A 21583-nucleotide genomic window follows, 5' to 3' on the forward strand; every position below is an offset into this window, starting at 1 on the left:
CATCTTTAGGATATTCTAGGTCTAGTATCATGTCATCTGCAGATAGTGATAGTTTTACTTCTTCCTTTCCAATTTGGGTTCCTTTTATTTCTTTTACTTCTCTAATTGCCGTGGCTAGGACTTCCAAAACTATGTTGAATAGTAGTGGCCAGAGTGGACATCCTTGTCTTGTTCCTGATCTCAGTGGAAATTCTTTAAGCTTTTCACCACTAAGAATGATGTTAGCTCTGGGTTTGTCATATATGGCTTTTATTGTGTTGAAGTAGTCTCCCTGTATGCCCATTTCCTGAAGGGTTTTTATCAGAAATGGGTGTTGGATTTTGTCAAAGGCTTTTTCTGCATCTATTGAGAGGAGCATGTGGATTTTATTCTTCACATTTTTTGTTTTGTTTTGTTTTTGCCTTTTTAGGGCCGCACCTCTGGCATATGGAGGTTCCCAGGCTAGGGGTCTAATCGGAGTTATCTGCCGGCCTGTGTCAGAGCCACAGCAACAAGGGATCTGAGCGGCACCTGGGACTTACACCACAGCTCATGGCAATGCTGGATCCTTAACCCACTGTGTAAGGCCACGTATTGAACCCGCAACCCCATCATTCCTAGTCAGATTCGCTAACCACTGAGCCATGGCAGGAACTCCTCTTCAGGTTGTTAATGCCATGTATCACACTGATTGACTTGTGGATATTGGGGAATACTTGCATCCCTGGGATAAATCCCATGTGATCATGATGTACAAACCTTTTAATGAATGGTTGGACTTGGTTTGCTAGTATTTTGTTGAGAATATTTGCATCTTTGTTCCTCAGTGATATTGGTCTGAAATTTTCTTTTTTTGTGATATCTTTGTCTGGTTTTGGTATGAGGGTGATGGTTGCCTCATAGAATGAGTTTGGAAACGTTCTTTCTCTGTATTTTTTTGGGTTAGTTTCAGAAGGATAGGTGTTAGCTTTTCTCTAAATGTTTGATAGAATTTGCCTGTGAAGCCATCTGATCCTGGACTTCTGTTTGCTGAACTTTTGCTTGTTGTTTTTAATCACAGTTTCAATTTCAGTACTTGTGATTGGTCTGTTCATCTTTTTTGTTTCATCTTGGTTTCGTCTTGGAAGATTGTACTTTTCTAAGAATTTATCCATTTCTTCTAGGTTGTCCATTTTATTGGCATATAGTCGCACATAGTAGTCTCTTAGGATCCTTTGTATTTCTGCGATGTCCATTGTAACTTCTCCTTTTTCATTTCTAATTTCATTGATTTGAGCCCTCTCTTTTTTTTTTTCTTGATAAGTCTGGCTAAGGCTTTATCAGTTTCGTTGATGTTTTCAAAGAATCAGCTTTTAGTTTCATTGATCTTTTCTATGGTTTTCTTTGTTTCTATTTTGTCAATCTCTGCTCTGATCTTTATGAATTCTTTCCTTCTGCTAACTTTAGGTCTTGTCTGTTCTTTCTACCTGCTTTAGATAAAGTTAAGTTGTTTATTTGAGCTTTTTCTTGTTTCCTGAGGTAGGTTTGTATTGCTGTAAACTTCCCTCTTAGAACTGCTTTTGCTCCATCCCATAGGTTTTGGAGTGTTGTGTCTTTGTTGTCATTTGCTTCTAGGTATTTTTTAACTTCCTCTTTGATTTCTTCAGTGATCTATTGGTTGTTTAGTAGTAAGTTGCTTAATCTCCGTATGTTTGTGTTTTTTGTAGTTGTTTTCTTGTTGTTGATTTCTAGTCATATAGTGTCATGGTTGGAAAAGATGCTAGATGTGATTTCAATATTCTTAAATTTACCAAGGCTTGATTTGTGGCCCAGGATGTGATCAATCCTAGAGAATGTTCTGTGTGCACTTGCAAAGAATGTGTATTCTGCTTTTGGATGGAATGTCCTATAAATATCTGTTAAGTCCATCTGATCTAATGCTTCATTTCAGGCCTGTGTTTCCTTGTGGATTTTCTTTTCTTTTCTTTTCTTTGCTTTCTGGCACATGGAGGTTCCCAGGCTAGGGGTCTGATGGGAGCCACAGCTGCCAGCCTGCACCACAGCCACAGTAACACAGATCTGAGCCACGTCTGCAACCTACACCACATCTCATGGCAACGCTGGAAAACATAGTCCAGGGATCAAACCTGCAACCTCATGGTTCCCAGTCAGATTTGTTTCCACTGCGCCATGACAGAAACTCTGCCTTGTTGGTTTTCTGTCTTGATCTGTTCATTGCTGTAAGTGGGGTGTTGAAGTTCCCTGCTATTATTGTGTTATTGTCAATTTCTCCTTTTCAGGTTTTTACTAGTTCCTTTATATATTGAAGCGATCCTGTGTTGGGTGCATATATATTTACAATTGTTATATCTTCCTCTCAGATTGATCCTTTGATCATTATGTAATGTCCTTCTTTGTCTCTTGTAATATTCTTCATTTTAAGTTCTATTTGATCTGATGTGTGTATTGCTACTCCAGCTTTCTTTTGATTTCCATTCGTATGGAATATTTTCTTCCATCCTTTCACTTTCAGTTTGTCTGTATTCTTAGGAGTGATGTGGGTCTCCTGAAGACAGCATATGTATGGGTCTTATTTTGTATCCTTTCAGCCAGTCTGTGTCTTTTGGTTGGGGCATTTTTTCCATTTACATTTAAGGTAATTATTGATATGTATGTTCTTATTGCCATTTTATTAACTGTTTTGGATTTGTTTTTGTTGCTCTTTTTTCTACCCTTCTCTTATTCTCTCATGGTTTTATGACTGTCTTCAGTGTTGTATTTTAGTTGCTTTTTAAAATTTGTGTGTGTATTGATTGTAGATTTTTGGTTTGCAGTTATCCTGAAATTTTGATGTAGGAATATGTATATATATACAAGATTGTTTTAAGATGTTGGTCTCTTAATTGCAAGCACATTACCACTTGGACCCTCCTCTTCTCACAATGTCTCATATTTTTGCATGGATGATTTCCTACCTTTACTGTATATATGCCTTTACTGGTGAGCCTTGTCATTCAGTGTTTTTGTTTCTAGTTGTGGCCTTTTCTTTTCTGCCTAAAGAAGTTCCTTTAGTATTTGTTGTAAAGCTGGTTTAGTGTTGCTAAAGTCTCTTAGCTTTTGCTTATCTGTAAAGCTTTTGATTTCTCATTCGAAGCTGAATGAAAGCCTTGCTGCATAGAGTAATCTTGATTGGAGGTTTTTTCCTTTCATCACTTTAAGTATATCGTGCCACTCCCTTCTGGCCTGCAAAGTTTCTGCTGAAAAATCTGCTGATAACATTATTAGGGCTCCCTTGTATGTTGTTTCTACTCAGTAGCTGCTTTCAGTCTTTTCTCTTTGTCTTCAATTTTGGTCAGTTTGAGTATTATGTGTCTTGGGTGTTCCTCCTTGGGTTTATTTTATATGGTAGTTGTTGTGTTTCCTGGATTTGAGTGCATGGTTCCTTTCCCATGTCTGGAACTTTGCAGCTATTATCTCTTCAAATATTTTTTCTGTCCCTTTCTCTTTCTCTTCTCCTTCTGGCACTTCTATAATACTGATGTTGGTGCATTTAACTTTGTCCCAGAGTTCTCTGAGACTGTCTTCATTTCTTTACAGTCTTTTTTCTCTTTTCTGTTTCATATCAGTGATTTCCAATAATCTGTCCACCTTGCTTATTTGTTCTGTATTCTGCTGTTTGTTGCTTCTAATGAATTTCTAATTAGTGTTGTTGTATTTTGCATCTCTGCTTGCTAAAGTTTTAAATCTTGTATTTCTTTGCTTAGTGTTTGCTGTAAATTATTAGTCTTTGCCTCCAGTTTATTTCCAGTGTCTTGCATCATCTTCACTGTCATCAGTCTAAAGTCTTTTTCCTGGAGGCTGATAATCTCCAATCACTTAGCTGTTTTTCTGGGTTTTTTTTTCCTTGCTCCTTTGTTGAGTTATAGTTCCCTGCCTCTTCATTTTTATAGGTTTTTGGGGTTGTCTCCTTTTTGCAGACAGTAGAGTTGTAGCCTCTCTTGCTTCTGATGTCCGCCCCCCTTGTGACTGAAGTTGGTATGGGGGCTTGCTGTAGGCTTCCTGATGAGAGGGCCTGGTGCCTTCCCACTGGTATGTGGGGCTGATTTTTATCCCTCTAGTGGGTGGGGCTTTGTCTCTGTATAAGATTAGAGGCGGCTGTGTGCCTGGGGGTCTTTAGACAGCCTTTTTACTGGTGGGTGGGCCTGTGATCCCACCTAGATTATTGTTTGGCTTGGGGATTCTCAGTACTGATGGATGGGGCCAGATTTTCCCAAAATGACCACCTCTGGAGGACCACATGCTGATGAATATTCCTGAGACCTTTGCCTCCAATGTCTTTCCCCTATAAGAAGCCACAGTTACCCCTGTTTTCCCAGGAGATTCTCCAAGACCTGCAGTCAGATCTGACCCAGATTCCTATGGAGTCTCTCCTTTGCTCTGGGATCCAGTGCACATGAAAGCCTGTGTGCACCTTTCAAAAATGTTGTCTCTGTTTCTTCCAGTCCCTTGGAGTGACTGTGCACAAACCTCACTAGCTTTCAGTGCCAGATGCTCCTGGCTCCTTCTCCCAGTGCTAGATCTCCAGATGTGGGGACCTGACGTGGGGCTTAGAACTCTCACTCCTGTATGTGCGTCTGTGATGTAGTTATTTTCCATTCTGTGGGCTGCCCACTCGGTGGGTATGGGGTTGCTTATATCATATAATCGCCCATCCTACTGTCTTGATGTGGCCTCCTCTTTTTCTTCTGGAGTTGGATATCTTTTTTGAAAGTTTGTAGTCCATTTGGTTGAAGGTTGTTCAGCAGTCGGGTGTAATTTTGTTGTTTTTATGAAAGAAGGTGAGCTCCAGTCCTTCTTCTTCTCATTTTGGGACTGGTATAATGTGAACGTTGGTTCACTTGTTATTGTCCCCTAAGTCCTATTATGCTGTCTTCATCCTTTCATATTCCTTTTTCTTTTTAGCAGCTCTGATAGGATAAATTCATCTTCCTGTTTTAAGTTTTATGATCATTTCTTTATATATATATATGATATATAAAATGATTTTTATTTTTTCGTTATAGCTGGTTTACAGTGTTCTGTCAATTTTCTACTGTACAGCATGGTGACACAGTTACACATACATGTATTTTTCTCACATTATCATGCTCTATCATAAGTGACTAGACATAGTTCCCAGTGCTACACAGCAGGATCTCATTGCTTATCCATTCCAGAGGCAATAGTCTGCTCTCTTAACCCCAAACTCCAAATCCATCCCACACCCTCCCCCTTCCCTTTGGCAACCACAAGTCTATTCTCCAAGTCCATGATTTTCTTTTCTGTGAAAGGTTCATTTGTGCGGTATATTAGCTTCCAGATGTAAGTGATATCATATGGTATTTGTCTTTCTCTTCCTGACTTACTTCACTCAGTATGTGAGTCTCTAGTTCATCCATGTTGCTGCAAATGACATTACTTTGTTCTCTTTTATGGCTGAGTAGTATTCCATTGTGTGTATGTGTGTATATATATATATATATATATATATATATACACATCTTCCTAATCCAATCATCTGTCTATGGACATTTGGGTTGTTTCCATGCCTTGGCTACTGTGAATAGTGCTGCAGTGAACATGTGGGTGTATGTGTCTTTTTCAAGGACAGTTTTGTTCATATATATGCCCAAGGGTAGAATTTCTGGGTCATATGGTGGTTCCATGTATAGTTTTCTAAGGACCTCCTTACTCTTCTCCATAGTGATCGTACCAGGTTACATTCCCACCAACAGTGCAGGAGGATTCCCCTTTCTCCACACCCTCTCCAGCATTTTTTATTTGTGGACTTGTTAGTGGTGGCTGTTCTGACTGGTGTGAGGTGGTATCTCATGGTAGTTTTGATTTGCATTTCTCTAATAATCAGGGATGTTGGGCATTTGTTCATGTGCTTCTTGGCCATCTATATATCTTCCCTGGAGAAATGTCTATTCAGGTCTTTTGCCCATTTTTCATGTGGGTTGTTGGGTTTTTTTCTGTTGAGTTGTATAAGTTGTTCGTATATTTTAGAGATTAAGCCCTCATCAGTTGCATCATTTGAAACTATTTTGTCCCATTCTGTAAGTTGTCATTTTGTTTTTCTTTTTGGTTTCCTTTCCTGTGCAAAAGCTTTTCAGCTTCTGATCATTTCTTTAGCTGAAGTTTTGTTGAGCTTTTGACTACTACATTTCTCACTTCAGTTATTATATTCTTCTGCTCTGATTTCTGTTTGATGTTTTATTATATTTTCTGTTTCTTTGTTGAAATTCTCTCTGTCTTCATGTGTTGTTCCCTTACCTCAGTGAGCTATTTTATGACCATTACTTTGAACTCTTATCAGGCAAATCACTTATCTGCATTTCATTAAGGTCTTTTTCTGAAGCTTTATCTTGTCTTTCTTTCTTTTTTTAGGCCTGCACCTGTGGCATATGGAGGTTCCTAGGCTACAGGTCCAATCGGAGCTATGGCTACTGGCCTGTGCCACAGCCACAGCAATGCCAGATCTGAGCCACATCTGTGACCTACACCACAGGTCATGGAAATGTCAGCTCCTTAACCTACTGAGTGAGGCCAGGGATCGAACCTGCACCTCATGATTCCTAGTCGGATTCGTTTCCATTACGCCACGACATGAACTCCGGGAGTTAGGAGTTTTTTAAAAAAAAGCAAAAAACCTAAAAAAAATGCTAAGTACTTGAACCATGTTTACTGTTAATTTAAAAAATATATAGATATCTCAAGTTATTGAATTTAGCATTTTTCTGTGTATAGGAATATCCAGGATTCTGGGCTCTTTGAAATCATTCTTTCAATAGGTACCTTAACTCTTTAGGGCCAATATTCTGTTTTATCTATCCTGAATCCCCTCAGGGTGTACTTTGTTGGGGGTAGTAGCTACAGTGTCTACTACTGCAGGTGGCCTGGCACATCCTTTGTTTATTGATGTGGCAGGCACCAACCTTAATCCACACCAGTATCCTGGAATGGGGCAGAGGGAAAGTGCAAAGATGATGCCTGCTGGGCTATGTGGTCTTTGCAAAGTATTTCAGTACTCCTCTAAATGTATGTCAACTTAGAAGCCATCACTGAGGCTGATTTAAGTTAAGCAAATAGGCCTCTTTCACAGAAAGATTGGAAGTGTGTTTTAGTTTGCTGCTGGTTAAGAACTCTTTCTCCATTTGTTATAGTGCCATGGGACCTGAAAAGTAAGACCCATTGGCAACCAGAGCCAGGCAATTACAGAGAATCCCCTGGGCAGAAGTCACAAAAATAGGAGAACAAATGTGTGCACAAACTACTTTCTGGGAGATAGAGGCAACCTGAAGCACGGCAGAGGGAGAGCATGAAGATAGTGCCTAGACTATGAGGTCTCTTGAGAGGACTGCACTTGTCCCTTAGATGTGAGTTTAATTAGAAGACTTTTAGGCCACATCTTTAAAGATAAGCTAAAAGATGTTTTCACAGAGAGACTCATGGGCTACCTCTGATCTAGGCCCTGGAGAGTAGTCATGGAATTTGTGCAACCCTGTTAAGAACTGTTTCTCAGTTTGCTGGAGGCTTGTGGATCTCATGGACACAGATCCCACTGCCTTTCAAAGTTTAATGGTTTGGAGGTTCAGCTCTTGGGTGAGGTCTTAGAAATTCGGGCACCAACTATGAGGTTCAAACCATTAGCTTCTCGGGGAGAAGTTTTGAGTTTTGAGTTCCTTCCTAATTGTGGGTTACTGTACTTGTCTCAGAACAGTCTGAGATTGAGTCTCAGCATCACCTACCCATTTCAATGTGGGTTTTTTCTCACTTGGTCAGTGTTTAGGAGTCTCTTGGTTAATTTTTTGTGAGGAGAGGGATTCTTCTAGAAGAAATTTTTCTGTGTGTAGCTATGGAGTCAGTATGCCATGGGAGAAGGTGAGTTCAGAATCCTACATTGCTGTCTTGAACTGCAACCTGTTTGATTTTAAAATAGTAGAGGAATACGGCTTAAATATGATTGTTAAAAATGGGAAGATAATCACTAGAGAAATGGGGATACATAGAAGAACTTCAGAATTCAAAGGACTAGAGATGTCACCCTAGGAAAACTGATCAAAGTGGAAATAAATGAACTATAACACTTCTATATAAATAGTAAACATAAAATGTAAGGAATGAAACCTGCTTAGCAATTAGTATATAAAATATGAAAGGGCTGATTTTTCTCTCCAAGATTTAAATAATATCTAATTGAGAAAAATTAATCTCTACATATTTTTCTTTAAAAAACTTTTTGAAAAAATTTTTAGGTTTTTATTTTTTCCATTATAGTTGATATACATTGTTCTGTCAATTTCTGCTGTACAGCAAAGTAACCCAGTCATTCATTCACACACACACACACACACACACACACACACACTCACACACACACACACACACACACACATTCTTTTTCTCACATTATCCTCCATCATGCTCCATCACAAGTGATTAGATATAGTTCCCTGAGATATACAGCAGGATCTCATTGCTTATCCACTCCAAATGCAGCAGTTTGCATCTGCTAACTCCAAACTCCCAGTCCATCCCTCTCCCTCCCTCTCCCTGTTTTGCAACCTTAAGTCTGTTCTCCAAGTCCATGAGTTTGTTTCTTTTCTGTAGAAAGGTTCATTTGTGCCATGTATTAGAGTGCAGATATAAGTGATATCATGTATTTGTCTTTCTCTTTCTGACTCACTTCACTTAGTATGAGAGTCTCTAGTTCCATCCATGTCACTGTAAATGGCATTATTTTGTTCTTTTTTTATAACTGAATAGTATTCCATTGTGTATATACACCATATATTCTTAACCCCATTCATCTGTCGATGAACATTTAGGTTGTTTCCATGCCTTGGCTATTGTGAATAGTGCTGCAGTAAACACAGGGGTGCATGTGTTTTTTTCAAGTAAAGTTTTGTCCAGATATATGCCCAGTAGTGGGATTGATGGGTCATATGGTAGTTCTATATTTATTTTTCTGAGGTACCTCCATACTGTTTTCCATGTGGTTGTACCCATTTACATTCCCACCAACAGTGTCAAGGGTTCCCTTTTCTCCACACCCTCTCCAGCATTTGTGATTTGTGGACTTATTAATGATGGCCATTCTGACTGGTGTGAGGTGGTATCTCATGGTAGTTTTTTTTTGTTTGTTTTTGTTTTTTTAAATTCTTTTATTGTTTTGCTTACTATTGAGTTCTGGTTGCTCTTATCTTTTTTTTTTTTTTGCTATTTCTTTGGGCTGCTCCCATGGCATATGGAGGTTCCCAGGCTAGGGGTCTAATCGGAGCTGTAGCTACTGGCCTACGCCAGAGCCACAGCAACGCGGGATCCGAGCCACGTCTGCAACCTACACCACAGCTCACGGCAATGCCGGATCATTAACCCACTGAGCAAGGGCAGGGACCGGACCCGCAACCTCATGGTTCCTAGTCGGATTCGTTAACCACTGCACCACGACGGGAACTCCTCATGGTAGTTTTGATTTGCATTTCTCTAATAATCAGTGATGTTGAGTGTTTTTTCATTTGTCCATTGGCCATCTGTATCTCTTCTTTTTAGTTTAATTCGATTGGAGTATAGTTGACTTACAATGTTGTAGTAGTTTCAGGTATACAGTGAAGAGAGTCAGTCATACATATAAATATATCCATTTTTTTTTTGGCCACATAGATTATTACGAACTGTTGAGTAGATTTTCCTGTGCTCTTCAATAGGTTCTTGTTAATCATCTATTTATTCTGTAGTGTATACATGGTATTCCCACCTTCCCATTTCTTCCCTCCTCTTAATGTTTTCACCTATGGTAACCATTAAGACAGGTTTTGAAATCTGTGAGTTTGTTTCTGTTTTATTTATTTATTTATTCTTTTTAGGGCTACACCTGTGACATATGGAAGTTCCCAGGCTAGGAGTCAAATCAGAGCTATAGCTGCTGACGTATACCACAGCTCACAGCAATGCCAGATCCTTAATCCACTGAGCGGGGCCAGGGATCAAACGTCCATCTTCATGGATACTAATTGTGTTCGTTACTGCTGAGCCACAACAGGTTCTCCTGTTTCTTTTTATTAATAGGTTCTTTTGTGTCATTTTTATTAGATTCCACTTATAATTGATATCATATGTTATTTGTCTTTCTCTGTCTGACTTACTTCACTCACTATATAATCTGTAGGTCCATCCATGTTGCTGCACATGCCATTATTTCATTATTTTTATGGCTGAATAATATTCTAGTGTACATGTATACCACATCTCTTTATCCATTTTTCTGTTGATGGACATTTAGGTTGCTTTCCATGTCTTCGCTATTGTAAATAGTGCTGCAGTGAACATTGGGGTGCATGTGTCTTTTAGAATTATGATTCTCTGTGGATAGATGCCGAGGAATGGGATTGCTGGATCTTATGGTAATTTTTTTTCTGTCTTCTTAGGACTGTACCCACGGCATATGGAGATTCCCAGGCTAGGGGTTGTATGGGAGCTGTAGCCACTGGCATACACCAGAGCCACAGCAATGCAGGATCTGAGCCGTGTCTGTGACCTACACCACAGCTCATGGCAATACTGGATCCTTAACTCACTGAACAAGGCCTGAATCAAACCTGCATTCTCATGGGTACTAACCAGGTTCGTTTCCACTGAGCCACAATGGGAACTCCTCATATGGTAGTTCTATGTTTATTTTTTTTAAGGAACTTCCATACTGTCCTCTACAGTGGTTGCACCAATTCACATTCCTACAAACAGCATAAGAGGGTTCCTTTTTCTCCACACCCTTGCTAGCATTTATTGTTTATAGACTTTTTGATGGTGGCCATTCTGACCATTGTGAGGTGATACCTCATTGTAGGTTTGATTTTCATTTCTCTAATAACTAGTGATGTTAAGCATCTTTTCATGTTTTTTATCCATCTCTCTGTCTTCTTTGGAGGAATGTCTACCTGGATCTTTGGCCCATTTTTTTGGTTAGTTTTTTGTTGTTTTGATATAAAGCTCCATGAGATATTCGTGTATTTTGGAGGTTAATCCTTTGTCAGTCACTTTATTTGCAAAAATTTTCTCCCATTCTGTGAGTTGTCTTTTCTTTTTTTTAATGGTTTCCTTTGCTGTGCAAAAGTTTTTAAGTTTAGTTAGGTCCCATTGATTTATTTTTATTTTCATTATTCTAGGAGGTGTATCAAACAAGATATTGCTGTGATTTATGTCAAAGAGTGTTCTGCCTATATTTTTCTCTAGGAGTTTATAGTATCTGGCCTTATATTTAGATCTTTAAAGCACTTCACGTTTATTTTTGTGTATGATGTTAGAGAATGTTCTAATTTCATTCTTTTACATGTAGCTGTCCAGTTCTACATGTTTCTAATTTTCAGTGAAACTGGAAAAAACTCTCACACCATGCACAAAAAATAAACTCAAAATGCTTAAAAACTTAAACATAAGACAAGACACCATCAAACTCCTAGAAGAGAATATAAGCAAAACATTTTCTGACATCAGCCTTACAAATGTTTTCTTAGGCCAGTCTCTCAAGGCAACAGAAATAAAAGCAAAAATAAACCAATGGGACCTAATCAAACTGACAAACTTTTGCACAGCAAAGGAAACCATAAAAACAAAAGAAAAAAAGAAAAAGACAATCTAAGGAATGGAAGAAAATAGTTTCAAATGATGCAACTGATGAGGGCTTAATCTCTAAAATATACAAACAACTTACACAACCCAACAGCAAAATAACCAACAACCCAATTGAAAAATTGGCAAAAGACCTGAATAGACATTTCTCCAAAAAAGATATATAGATAGCCAGCAGGCACATGAAAAAATACTCAGCATTACTGATTATTAGAGAAATGCAAATCAAAACTACTATGAGATACCACCTCACACCAGTCAGAATGGCCATCATTAATAAGTCCACAAATCACAAATGCTGGAGAGGGCGTGGAGAAAAGGGAACCCTTGACACTGTTGGTGGGAATGTAAATGGGTACAACCACATGGAAAACAGTATGGAGGTACCTCAGAAAACTATAGAACTAATGTATGACCCAGCAATCCCACTACCGGGCATACATCTGGACAAAACTTTACTTGAAAAAAACACATGCACCCCTGTGTTTACTGCAGCACTATTCACAATAGCCAAGGCATGGAAACAACCTAAATGTCCGTCGACAGATGAATGGGGTTAAGAATATATGATGTATATACACAATGGAATACTATTCAGTTATAAAAAAAGAACAAAATAATGCCATTTACAGTGACATGGATGGAACTAGAGACTCTCATACTAAGTGAAGTGAGTCAGAAAGAGAAAGACAAATACATGATATCACTTATATCTGCACTCTAATACATGGCACAAATGAACCTTTCTACAGAAAAGAAACAAACTCATGGACTTGGAGAACAGACTTAAGGTTGCAAAACAGGGAGAGGGAGGGAGAGGGATGGACTGGGAGTTTGGAGTTAGCAGATGCAAACTGCTGCATTTGGAGTGGATAAGCAATGAGATCCTGCTGTATATCTCAGGGAACTATATCTAATCACTTGTGATGGAGCATGATGGAGGATAATGTGAGAAAAAGAATGTGTGTGTGTGTGTGTGTGTGTGTGTGTGTGTGTGTGTGTGAGAGAGAGAGAGAGACTGGGTCACTTTGTTATACAATAGAAAATTGACAGAACACTGTAAACCAATTATAATACAAAAAATAAAAATCATTATTAAAAAACCCTGACAATGAACTAATATCCAAGTTAAAAAATTGGAAAAAAATAACAAAATAGATATTCAACTTGCTATAATATATTTGTCCTTTTTCAACAGGATTTGCTAAGATTACTTGAAGACTTTCTTTTTGTCAGTAATCCACTTCTTGGTAAATGTTGATTATGTTGCTTGTTGTTTCTAAATCAATTTAAATTTTCTTTCATTTTATTGTTCATCACAGGCAAATTTTTCTTTGTGGTTTTAAAATCATCTGTTAAAGTAATACGAAGAAGAATGCTCTAAGATTAATTGATACAGTTGAAAGTGGATATTATTGCATATACTTAAGAGTTGTTAAACTTTTTCCTTCTAGATCCTGATGAAAGAAGGAGGAATGTTTTCTTTAAAAGGCGGGGCAACATCTGCTAAGAAAACCTGTCAGTATAACTATAAGTGAATTTTTATCTTTTAAAAAATTGACATTGAAATGTAAATAAGTTAAATATTAAGTATTTTATAGATTTTTGCCAGCAAATGTATTTTATAGATCTCTTAGAATATAATATGATGCAATTGGCTCTTTAAAATTAATTGCATTTTCTTCTTTTTTTTTTTTTTGGTCTTTTTTTTGCCATTTCTTGGGCCGCTCCCGCGGCATATGGAGGTTCCCAGGCTAGGGGTCTAATCGGAGCTGTAGCCGCCGGCCTACGCCAGAGCCACAGCAACGCGGGATCCGAGCCGCGTCTGCGACCTACACCACAGCTCACGGCAACGCCGGATCGTTAACCCACTGAGCAAGGGCAGGGACCGAACCCGCAACCTCATGGTTCCTAGTCGGATTCGTTAACCACTGCGCCACGACGGGAACTCCTAATTGCGTTTTCTATCAAACGTTATACATAATGAGTATATATAATGTATATATAAAACTTAGTGAATAATTTAAAAACCCAGATACCCTTGTCCTTAGCTTGTAGCTCTAAGAAATAATACAAAATCAATTCTTTTGTGTATCTTCTCAATTGCATTTCCTATCCCGCCCCCTAGAGGTAACTTTTATCCTGAATTTTTTTGTTTGTGTGATATCACAAGACTTCTAATTGCTTGGTTTTGAACTGTCTGCAAATTGAAGCAACTCTATATTTTTTGAAACTTAACTTTTTTTTTTGGTTCACCTAATAATTTTTATTTATTTATTTATTTTTATTTTATTTTATTTTTAATTTTTGTCTTTTTGTCTTTTCTAGGGCCGCACCCCTGGCACATGGAGGTTCCCAGGCTAGGGGTCTTATCTGAGCTGTAGCCGCCAGAGCCACAGCAATGCAGGATCCAAGCCACTTCTGCAACCTACACCACAGCTCACGGCAACACCAGATCCTTAACCCACTGAGTAAGGCCAGGGACCGAACCCATAACCTCATGGTTCCTAGCCAGATTGATTAACCACTGCGCCACAATGGGAACTCACTAGTGTCACTGCTTTAGTGCAGATCTTCATCACTTCATAACTTTTACTGAGTTAATTCCCTAATTGATTTACTTTCATACAGTTTCACCCCTTTTTAATACCTCTACAATTATGTGCCTTTGTAGACAGTCTAAAATTCATTTAATATCAAAGTGTGCTCTTACGTGTTATTTTCCTCTATTCCATATGCTCTTTTTCATATTGTCTTTCAGGAAAGTTTATTCATCTTCCAAAACCTGTTCTTTATATTTGTGTTTTCTCTATTACTCTTCACCAAGTCTCTTTCTCTAGAGCTAATCACAGTTAGATCTTTATTGCTTTTGTACCTTCTATGACTTCTATTGTTGCATATAATTTTGTGACCATTAAAAAAAAAAAGTGTCTGTTTCTCCATCTCAAGATTTTGAACAGTTTGAGCACTGTGGCCATGTTTTCCTCAAAACTATTACAGTGACTTTTATAAGGAAATTACTCAATAAGTATTGAATTTACATTTTAATCTACATGTTCTTTCTTACACTGTTAGAGGTAAGAATTCATTCTAACAGACATTTGTCTTCTCAACTGATAACTATGGATTTACTTGTACCTCTGACCTGAATGAACCTTATTGTGGAAGAATGCCCTTAGGTCATATTATTAGTAAAATCCTCCTGGTCACTTTTCTGGACTCTGCTTTCTGCTGTTGATGAGAACCTGCTTCGTGAGAGTGTAAATTCCTTGTAGAGTGATGAACCAAGGGTAACTGAGTTCACCTAAGTTCTCTCTACCTCCCAGCTGATACTTAGTTAGATTTTGTTACAGAGGGCCTGATTCTGAGCTGAGGCATGAATACGTAGTACTCATGGTCTGTTGTATTTAGGAGGACATGTGATTTGATATCCATTATCTTTTGCTTATTTTTTTTTTCTTGTATAGCAAATCCTTTTTACAAACAAGGAGAGGAATGGTTGAAGCTGTTGTTGATCTATAGTATTATGCATTCTAGGGAGTCGTGGCCTGCTTCTCAAGCCCATTTTTAAACTTTACTTATAATCCTAAGAGAACATAATTAGCAGATAATGAAAGAATAATCTTTTGGATACTTTGAATTGATTTTTAAAATAGTTTTTTAAAAATTAAATTTAGCAGTATCATAGACAGTATCAAATGTCAATAGATTATATAATAGTATTATTTTGAATGCTTAAATGTTTTAAAATTCTTCACTTATGAAATCATATTATAAGTTAAATACAGTTTTGATTGTGTGATGAAGATTCATTTACTAGATTAGCAAATATTTGGTACCTCATAAACTTGGCTTATTCCTCCTTCCCTCAAGTTGACACTTTAAATTTAGCAAATTTTTGAAGTTTATTTGTTCATAAAAAGTAGTTAATGTACTGGATAAAAGTCAACTCAACTTTCTCTGTTCTCCTTTCTTCTCTTATATTACTTCCTCTATTTTACTTATAGATGTACATCCTTTATGTGTAGACTAAACCTGTAAAACCATCAGACATGCAAGCCGCCAAGTATCCAAAAATTTAACTAGTTTTGGCTTTGGCACACTTTAAAATGGTCTATAGTATGTTAGCTAAACTTATTTTACTGGCTGCTGTCTTCTGCCTATATATATATTTATATATTTATATATATATTTATATATAAATAAATACCATTCTTCACAAATTAAATGTTTTATTTTCAGATCTTGATTCTTCACAGAGTAGTCAAACTACCAGTTACTCTCCAATGCCAACAGATAGTTGTTTCAGTTCTAGTTCAGAGATGGTAAGTTAAGCATTTTCTTTTTTTGTGCTTATTAATATATACTGTACAGAGAGCAGTGTAAACCAATTATAATAAAAATATATGCTGTGCTAATTTAGAATTGTTATTTTCATAGCTTATATCTCATTCTGAAAAATTAATTGAGATAAATAGGGGAAATAAATGTGAACAAAAATTGAAAATATTAAAAATATAAGAAGAAAGTAAATTAAAATGTAAATAAGCATCATTCATTTATGTTTATGAAGATGGTGAATTGTTATTTACAGAAGCTGCTCTTATCAAAATGTGTGTGTATATGTATATGATAAAGTCGTGTTTCTTTTAAAAGGGTTTTGTGGGGGGTTTTTTTTTGTTTTGTTTTGTTTTTTTAATGGCTGTACCTGTGGCATGTGGAAGTTCCCAGATTAGGAGTCAAATCAGAGCTGCAGCTGCATGCCTATGCCACAGCTTGCTGCAGTTCCATATCCTTAACCCACTGAGTAGGCCAGGGATCTAACCTGCATCCTCACTAACACTATGTCATGTTCTTAACCCCCTGAGCCACAACAGGAATTCCAAAAAGTTTTTTTAAAAGAACTAATCCATTAGTAATAATTGAAAACCTAAAACAACCAAGAATACATAACAAAAAGAAAGTCTCAAGGCCTATACAAGGAAAACTATAAAATATGATTATAATCTGAATAATTAGAGTGGCATGTTTAATGCTGAGTGGGAACAGTAGTCTGAATAATTGGGATGACATAGTATTCTGAGTGAGCTTCTCACAAATCACATTTAACTGGAATTCTCCATTAATTCTCTATCTTCATTTCATCTGCCTTTGTCTCTAGCTTGCTGTCCCAATTACTCTTACTAAGGAAGGACACTAGTGACTTCTAATGGTGCCAAATTCATTGGATACTTTTCAGTTTTTATTTTATAAGAATTCCTAATACTGTTAGTAGAAATGGTTACTTTCTTTTCTTGAAACATTTTCTTCTTTTGCTTTTTGTTTTTTTGTTTGTCTTTTTGCCTTTTCTATGGCTGCTCCCATGGCATATGGAGATTCCCAGGCTAGGGGTCTAATTGGAGCTATAGCCGCCGGCCTACGCCAGAGCCACAGCATCGAGGGATCCAAGCCTTGTCTGCAACCTATAGCACAGCTCACAACAATGCCAGATCCTTAACCCACTGAGCAAGGCCAGGGATGGAACCTGCAACCTCATGGTTCCTAGTCAGATTCATTAACCACTGCACCACAACAGGAACTCCTCTTCTTTTGCTTTTGTGATATGCATTATCTTAATTTCTTTCATACCTCTCTGCTACTTTATACCTTTGCCCACTTCTTTTCAACCATTGTTTGTATATAAATGTTGTAATGTTTAGGATTTGCACCAAGACCCTTTTCTTAACCTACACTTGGAATTCTAGATGATGTTACATGCTCCAATGACCTTATATACTACTACTTGGTTGATGATAATTCTTAACTTCATGAATTTAGCCCAGACCTTTAATTAGATTCCAATTTCTTATTGATATCTTCTTGAATATTTCATAAAAATCTTTTCATTTTTGTAGCCCAAACTGACACTCCCTGATCTCCCCAGATCAGTTTCTCTGATAGTTCCCTCATTAGTAGGTACCTTTGCGGTCCACTCAGTTGCTCACACCAGAAACTTCAGTTTTTCATTTCTTGCTGTCTCACCTGCCTTAACCACATTCATTCCATCATGTTATCCGATCAATTCTACCTCCAAAATAAATTGAGTATTTATCTAATTCTCTCAACCTCTGGTGTTAGTATCCTAGCCTAAGTTACCATCGTCTTATTTTTAGACTGTTGTGGTTGTTGCCTAAGAGATCTCTCTTCTTCCAGTCTTACCCCACTTTTTCTACAGTTAGCAGTCATCGTGATCTTTTGAAAACTTAAATTGAATATTATTTCTATCTTTAACAATTCAATAGATTCCTGTTTTTACTTTAGAATCTAATCTAAACTTCTTACAGTGGCTACAGGTCACCTGTGACCTCTTCCTCTGGCTACATTTCCAACTTGTGGTATTCTCCCTTTCTCACCATACTTTGCACATACTGACATTCCACGTTCCTTAGCTTATTGGTCTCTCTTTTTTTTTTTTTTTTTTTTTTTGCTTCAGAACATTATATATCCTGTTTTCTCTACCTTACTGTTATTTATCCTTTAAGTCTCAGTCTAAATATGTCTCTTTTGAAAGCCCCTTTGGCTCTTCAATCTGAATTAGTCCCCTCAGTATGCTCTCAAAAGTGCTTCCTACTTGCTCCTCCTGATAGTTTTCTCAACTTATATTTACATATGCTTGTGTGTAATTATTCAATTAACATCATTTCTACTTGTGAGAATGTGTGCTATAGGAGGGCAGCAACCATGTCTGCCTCATTCACGTTGCAAATGCTAAATGAATATTTATTTCTTGAATAAATATATGTATTGATCTTGTTTTCTCTAATTTGTGCCCAGCCAGTTTCAATGCTGTTTCTTGGGCTTACTTTTCCCACTTTAATGCCAATCAGCTGGTGCTTATTATATCTCACGTTATATTTCCCCCCCCCACCTCTTTTTGAGGGCATCTTTTTTTAAATTTAATTTTCATTTTATATTGAAGTGTAGTTGATTTACAATGTTGTGTTAGTTCCAGGTATACAGCAAAATGATTCAGTCATACATACACATACATCCATTCTTTTTCAGATTCTTTTCCCACATAGGTTATTGCAGACTATTAAGTGGAGTTCCCAGTGCTTTACTGTAGGTCCTTGTTGATTATCTGTTTTATATATAGTAGTGTGTATATGTTAATTCCAAACTCCCAATTTATCCCTCCCGACACATTTCCTTTTTGGTAACCCAAAAGTTTGTTTTTGAAGTCTGTGAGTCTGTTCTGTTTTGTAAATAAGTTCATTTGTATCATTTTTTAAAATTCTACATATAAGTGATACATATGATATTTTTATTTCTGTGTCTTCACTTAGTTTGATAATCTCTAGGTTCATCTGTGTTGCTCAAAATGGCATTATTTCATGTTTTTACATGGCTGAGTAATATTACATTGTATATTTGTATATATTGTACCACATCTTCTTTATCCATTCCTTTGATGGACATTTAGGTTACATCATTTTAGGTTTTGTTTTGTTTTTTGTCTTTTTGCCTTTTCTGGGGCCGCTTCTGCGGCATATGGAGGTTCCCAGGCTAGGGGTCTAATCTGAGCTGTAGCCACTGACCTACGCCAGAGCCACAGCCACTTGGGATCCGAGCAGCGTCTGCAACCTACACCACAGCTCACAGCAACGCTGGATCCTTAACCCACTGAGCAAGGCTAGGGATCGAACCCGCAACCTCATGGTTCCTAGTCGGATTCGTTAACCACTGAACCATGATGGGAACTCCCATCATTTTAGGTTTTTTGTGTTAACTTTACTTTTTATTTTTAGCTTGAATAATCAACTTTTATGTAAGATTTTTATTAAGAGAGTTTTGGTTAGTTTAATAATTAAAATATAAACTTTCCATGAAGTTGAAAAATTCAAGCTATTAAGTTAAAATCTAGATCAATTAAAAGTACTTAAAATTTGATTTTTTATGTAACAGTTGTGGTATTTTTTGCTGTTTTAACTTTTCTTTTGTCTGTTTCATTTCCTGTTAGCTGATACTCTTCTTAATCTTTTTTTGAGACTGAGCCAATGAAACAGATAATATAGCTATTCTTTTACTTAAAAGTAAGTGAATGAATATTAGGACAAGTTGCACATGTTAGCTTTTTCTTTTAAGGTCATGCTGCTTCTTCACTTTGTTAAAGTAATTGGATACTATGTGTTATATATCATCTCCTCTATGTGAAAAAGTAGAGGAGGTTATAACCTTTGATTATGGAGACTAATCAGAGACAAAAGTCCTCTTTTCTTTTTTTAGCACTTTTGCATTTTTTTCTTTCTTTTTTTTTTTTTGGCTTTCTAGGGCCGCTTCCTACGGCATATGGAGGTTCCCAGGCTAGGGGTCAAATTGGAGCTGCCCAAGCCAGAGCCACAGCAACTCAGGATCTGAGTCGCGTCTTCGACCTACACCACAGCTCACGGCAACACCGGATCCTTAACCCACTGAGCAAGGTCAGGGATCAAACCTGCAACCTCATGGTTCCTAGTCGGATTCATTAACCACTGTGCCACCATGGGAACTCCCACTTTTGCATTTTTGATTCAAGGGTTATTATTGTTCATGTCATTTTAAAATCTACAACCTCCTTGACTTAAAAAAATTAAAAATTTAAGTTGATTTGCCACCTGCCAAAGTCTCTTCTATATCTTGAAATTTTCTAAGTGAATTTTAAGAATGTCTCCTTTGAGGTGATTGTTTTTTAAAAAATTTAAGCATCATTTACAGCAAATTTACTAAATTGCTTTTAGCCTTCTGAAGATGAAGATCAAATATTGCATCAAATTGAAGATTCAAATAGGACATCCATCAAAATCAAAGAAACAACTAATAATGTTTATTTAGAAAGCATGGGAAGCATGGGAAAACTTCCGTGTGATAGAATTATTAAAAACAATGCCAGATTTCACAAACAAAATGAGAATTTTCACCAGTTCTCAATGAAAAATAATACAGATGAGTCTCCACAGTCTCCGTATAATTCAGCATGCATCTTGCAAAACACAGCCAATAATGACTGCATTCTGCAGCTTACAAGATGTGATGCATGGGTACAAACAGAGAGTGAATCTGTAATAGAAGAAAAACTAGATATTGCCATACAGTGTGATATAATTTCAAAATGTAAATGTGGAAATATGTCTTTTTTTTGAGATGTTGAAAAGTGCAATGAAAATATTAAGTCAGATACCACTGGAGGGCAGGAAATCCTAAAAAACAGCTAATATTCTCAAACTCAGCCTGAGATCCAGCATTTGACTTAATGTTTAGAATTTCATTAACATAATAAAGAATAAGAAAAATTTTGTAGCTAAACACTACATGAAAGTATTCAGAAGATATATTTCTGTTTTTAAGAAACATTTTAATATTAATTTATACATTTAATTTCACATAGATATTTTAATAGGTTTAGTATACCTTAAATTTTTTAGAAAATAATGTATATGTAAGTTTACTATTTATCATTCTTAAGGTCATTATTATATTATGATGTGCTATTGTTTATGGAAATAAAATATGTTTAATTACTTCCTTTGTTGCATTTATTTTAAATTTTAGTACAGTTGCATCTTTTAGCAAAAATGTTTTCTTTCAAGCTTTTAAAATAAATAATGGTAAATAACATCAAATTTGTTTTAAACATAATGAGAATTTTTTTAGCTATTTATCTTAAATATTGTATCCTCAATAAAAATTCTGGCATTAATTTTTAGATAAAATATTTTTTCTATTTTTTTTTTGGTTAGTGCTTGTATCAATCAAGGAAGTGGTTTTTCTCTTCAAGATTAGAGATGTTTCAATGCTTTTGTAAAGAATTATTCAACGTTGGAAAAGTAATTTATGTTTACTTTTTTAATATTAATATTTTTATAAATATTACATCAGAATTTCTCATTTTTAAGATACAGCCTTTCTTTCCAACGTTTATTTTTGTTATTAAGATTTT

The 21583-nt window shown here is 36.6% G+C and overlaps 1 protein-coding gene across 1 annotated transcript in view; it reads left to right on the forward strand.

Moving 5' to 3' along the window:
- Window positions 1–21261, forward strand: part of REDIC1 (regulator of DNA class I crossover intermediates 1) — an 85610-nt gene extending 64349 nt beyond the window's left edge. The window contains exons 10-12 of the mRNA XM_084957210.1: window positions 13083–13146; window positions 15871–15953; window positions 20385–21261. Coding sequence (XP_084813336.1) covers window positions 13083–13146; window positions 15871–15953; window positions 20385–20786 — 549 coding nt within the window. The 3' untranslated portion in view covers window positions 20787–21261. The remainder of the gene's footprint in view (window positions 1–13082; window positions 13147–15870; window positions 15954–20384) is intronic.
- The last annotated feature ends 322 nt before the right edge of the window (window positions 21262–21583 follow it).

Source organism: Sus scrofa, chromosome 5 (assembly GCF_054392235.1).
Source record: "Sus scrofa isolate SSC_HxYL_T2T_F1_AM1 chromosome 5, Sscrofa_HxYL_maternal_Yorkshire_Landrace_v2.0, whole genome shotgun sequence".
NCBI classification, from domain to species: Eukaryota; Metazoa; Chordata; class Mammalia; order Artiodactyla; family Suidae; genus Sus; species Sus scrofa.